At 38.8% G+C, this 3871-nt stretch overlaps 1 protein-coding gene across 2 annotated transcripts in view; it reads right to left on the reverse strand.

Moving 5' to 3' along the window:
- The window catches only part of lima1 (LIM domain and actin binding 1), a 25302-nt gene that overhangs the window by 3396 nt on the left and 18035 nt on the right, over positions 1-3871 (reverse strand). For both annotated transcript variants that reach the window (XM_015381117.1, XM_015381118.1), the window contains 2 exons: positions 1788-1854; positions 130-209 (listed from right to left, as the gene is read on the reverse strand). In XM_015381117.1, the coding sequence (XP_015236603.1) occupies positions 130-209; positions 1788-1854 (147 nt within the window). The remainder of the gene's footprint in view (positions 1-129; positions 210-1787; positions 1855-3871) is intronic.

Below are 3871 nucleotides of genomic sequence, written 5' to 3' on the forward strand. Positions count from 1 at the left end.
AAAAAAAAAAAAAAAAAAAAAAAAAAAAAAAAAAAAAAAAAAAAAGGGGGGTTTTTTTTTTTTTTTTTAAAAAAAAAAAAAAAAAAAAAAAAAAAAAGCTGTAACTTGATAGTGAGGATATAAACTCACAGTGACTTCCTGTTTGGAGATTGCAGCTTTGTAGAGGGCCATTCGATCACGGAGGGGAGTGGAATCAGCAAGACCTCCATCTATAAAAACACCCATGCATAAAAGATTAGAGTGCGATAGAGAGTGGTTTATCCACTTTAACCACTTAAACATTCCAGTTGTTTTAAGTACAATTCATTTGGCCTTCTCTGGAAGGAAAACTTCTAAAATTTTGATTCCACATTATCTCTACTTTCCACAGTTTAGTTCTTGCTCAGGATAAAAACAAGGTTATAGTTTTCTTTTTCCTCAGAGTCCTTCCAGTTCACGATGAGTGCAGAAATTTGGGTTGGTCACGCCGTCACCAAACAGGAACACAAGGTCAGGAGCTGTGTGGACGGAAGCAGGATTTGGCCTTTTCCTGTTCACTTTTAAGCCATCTGCTGATCGCAGAGCACCTTCTGTCATCCCTTCTGAATTTTAGGAAGGATGTAATCAATCCAAAGGAAGCACACTTTTGTGGAGCACTGCAAGTTTCTTTTCAATTATCTGTGTTGTAATGCTTTTTTCTGCAAGGTTCAAGATTTTACTAAAATGACATCTTCCGTTAAATAACTCGATGCTTTCCTACACACTCACAAAAAAATCTAAAAGTCTGACAGATGCACTCAGACACATTAGAAGCATCTTTTTAAATCGATTGTAGACAGAATCGGCCGGCCGCACTAAAGCAGCATAATTCATAAAGGGATCTAGATAGTCACAGTTTAAACGCAATAAATATATGAAATGAAATGGGATTCAAGTGACTTTAAACAGTTTTGCAAGATTTGAGTTTTTTCAAAAGCTGCTCCTCTGTTGGGATTTTAAGACTCATATTAGAATCGTCCAATAAAAATATAAACCAGAGCAACAGCTGCAGGCATGAAAATCTATGAATACCAGAGGAAGAAGAGCAGAGATGATACGAGTAACAGAAGGTCAAATAACCGCTGGTTAGAGAAAACAGAATGCGTAACACCATCTCAGAACAAATATTAAGCAAAACCTTAAAGCAGACAGGCTACAGCAACAGAAAACCAAACCTCAGGCCACTGCTGTCAGCTAAGAACAGGAAACTGAGGCTTCAGCTCATAGACCGTCTAAAACTGGACAAAAGGTCGGTGAAACAAGTGTTGCCACATTTGTCAAACTTCTACTTCCTGGAACAGTCAAAGAACTGTGGAGACTACCATGGTGGAGATGCTTTGATTCCTCAATAAACCCATTAAATAAACTCATAGGTTCTGACTCCTGCTCTGGTGGCCTCCATTTCTGAGTGGGGCGTTTTTTGGGGTCAGAGGTCGGCAGAAGAATCCTGAACGCCTGCGTTGAGGCCTTCAAAAAATTTGTTGCATGTATTATGCATCCATCTTTTTTTAACAAGAGCATAACCAACATGTGGATGCCTGGTTACAAATCAAAGAAAATAAATAATGGGGCTTGAGGACAAGCCCTGAAGTCCTGCTCCAGTTTTACCTTTAGGCATCACATTTCAAGCTTTATTCACATTCAGTGGTGTGTCTTAAATTCATTTCGATAAACAGACATTGTGTGAGATTTTAGATATCAGATTTTCAGGATTTGCTACTACAGTCTAGAATAAAGATGCCAAATAATTTCCAAAGAAATCCAGGTACCTCCTAGCAGCTGGTCCATGTTTGAAGAGTTACTGCTTGCGTTTCGACCCGTCTGCTCTTTGGATCCCTGAAAGAACAGAAATGAAAGTGTGTTAGAGATATAATGCAACTCCAGCAAAGATAACAGCAGTCTGACGCTCACATGTTTAAGTCAGTTGAGCAAAGAGACCAGAGGCAGCTCCGTCTGTTGAAGGATGGAAAAGGAATTAGATCAGAGAAAAGCAAAGAGGAGTTGAGAACAACAAAGGTAAGGTCAAGTGTGCATGTTCGTCCAGTTCAAACCAAGCCGCTTAAATCCCATTAAGAGCTCAGAAAGACTGGGCCTGAGGCAGACGCCCCATCTGTCCAGAGAAGTAACCAAAATTACCAAAATTTGTTGTAGTTAAACACCAAAACTGGAACTTTTCTTTGCATTAATAAAAACGGAAACTTTCTAGAAAACAGATCTGGGATGGCACCAAGGTGTTCATCAATAACATTTTGATAAGCTGAGCCCTGCATGCACAGGATAATTGCTCAATAAGCAAAAGGAAATGGTTGATGTGGTGACATTGGTTAGAAGCACTCCAAGGTGCTCAAGTTGGCCTCCTTCCAGTGTTGCAGCTTAAATGTTTGATATTGCTTAAAGTCCAGATTACACAACAGGACAAACTGTCTACAAGCTTTCAGCCTGCAGGACAACCAAGCAGCTTTTCATCATCACATGTCCAACACTTGATTAAGAGATTGAAGTTAACACTCTGTCTGATCGCTATCCTACTTCTGCTCTACAAACTTGAGCTGCTCAGTGAGTTCTGACAGGCTCAGGGCGTCCGCAGGCAGAGACTTGTCAAGCTGGAAGAAACAGATGAGTTTGAGGTGAAAGTATGTCTTGCATAATGAAAGTCAGATGAGCATCAACTTGTCTGAAGTAAACTTTGACAAAAGTACACATCATTTTTCTTACATTAAACTCTCGGGGACAACTATTAGTTTCCATTTGCATCATGTTTGGCAGCTCTGCCCAGTAAAAATTTACACTGAAAGCAAAAGCAATGACAAACTGCTCCGGTTACAGAACATTAATAGGAGGTTAGACCATATGATCCTGTGGACAGACTTGATTAATGGTCAGGTCGACGAGGTCAGGGGGCCAGCTGTGGCTAGGTCTGGTAAAATCACTCTGGTTTTAAATTTTGATCAACCCCACTAAGGGGTGCGTGCAAAGAATCCATGCACACCAATTTTAATTCACAGACAACATCAGCAGGTGTTTATAAAGCCTGCTCCATCCTGGAGATGCAACTCCAATCTTTAGAACATTTTATGAATACTAAAAGAATATTTCTTTAGCATTCAACATTTTCCTTTATGTGCATTTTGAATTATCCCTAGACTGTATGAATGTAATTAATCACACCATTAATTAAAAAAAAAAGTTTTAATTACAGGGACTATTTAAGTCAGTTTAGGGAAACAAGATATTGTTTTTATCTTTTAACTTCATTAAGAGAGATACTAGAACAGGTTGGAGTCCTGCGAGCTTTAATGTTGTTGTTAAATACAGTAAAAACCAACTTTTGGAGTTGGCTTTTCAGTTAGAGGCTCCGTGTTCTTGAGATGTTCAACTTTATCAATATAAACTGCCAGCAAACTAATATTGTACTTGTATTGCACAATGACATGGTAAAGAAAAAACAAAAAAAGAATTTAAAGTGTTGCAAACGTAAAAGCAAAACATGTATAAAGAGGCACTAAAGGAGTTTTAAATGATATTGCCACATGTGGGCAGAACACAGAACTGCATCACTCTGCTTGCTTTCGTAGCCCGCACTAATACTAAAGGGTTTTTTTTTGTTTTTAGCTTTATGCCAGTCAGTTCCAAGTATCCAAACAATCCATCTTTGATATAATGCTTGTTTGCTAGGTAGGACCCATTCAACATGGACGCGCTTGACATCACATTCACCGAACAGCTTTTGACCCAGAGTAAATTCCGGTAAAATGGCTACAGGCTTAAAGATGCATCGGGGCTGAAGTACTGAGGTGTCTGTGTACTAATCAAACAATTTCTCAGTTGTAAAGGCTCAAATAAAAAAGCTATT

The sequence above is a fragment of the Cyprinodon variegatus genome, unplaced genomic scaffold (assembly GCF_000732505.1).
Source record: "Cyprinodon variegatus isolate N-32 unplaced genomic scaffold, C_variegatus-1.0 Scaffold228, whole genome shotgun sequence".
Taxonomy (NCBI): domain Eukaryota; kingdom Metazoa; phylum Chordata; class Actinopteri; order Cyprinodontiformes; family Cyprinodontidae; genus Cyprinodon; species Cyprinodon variegatus.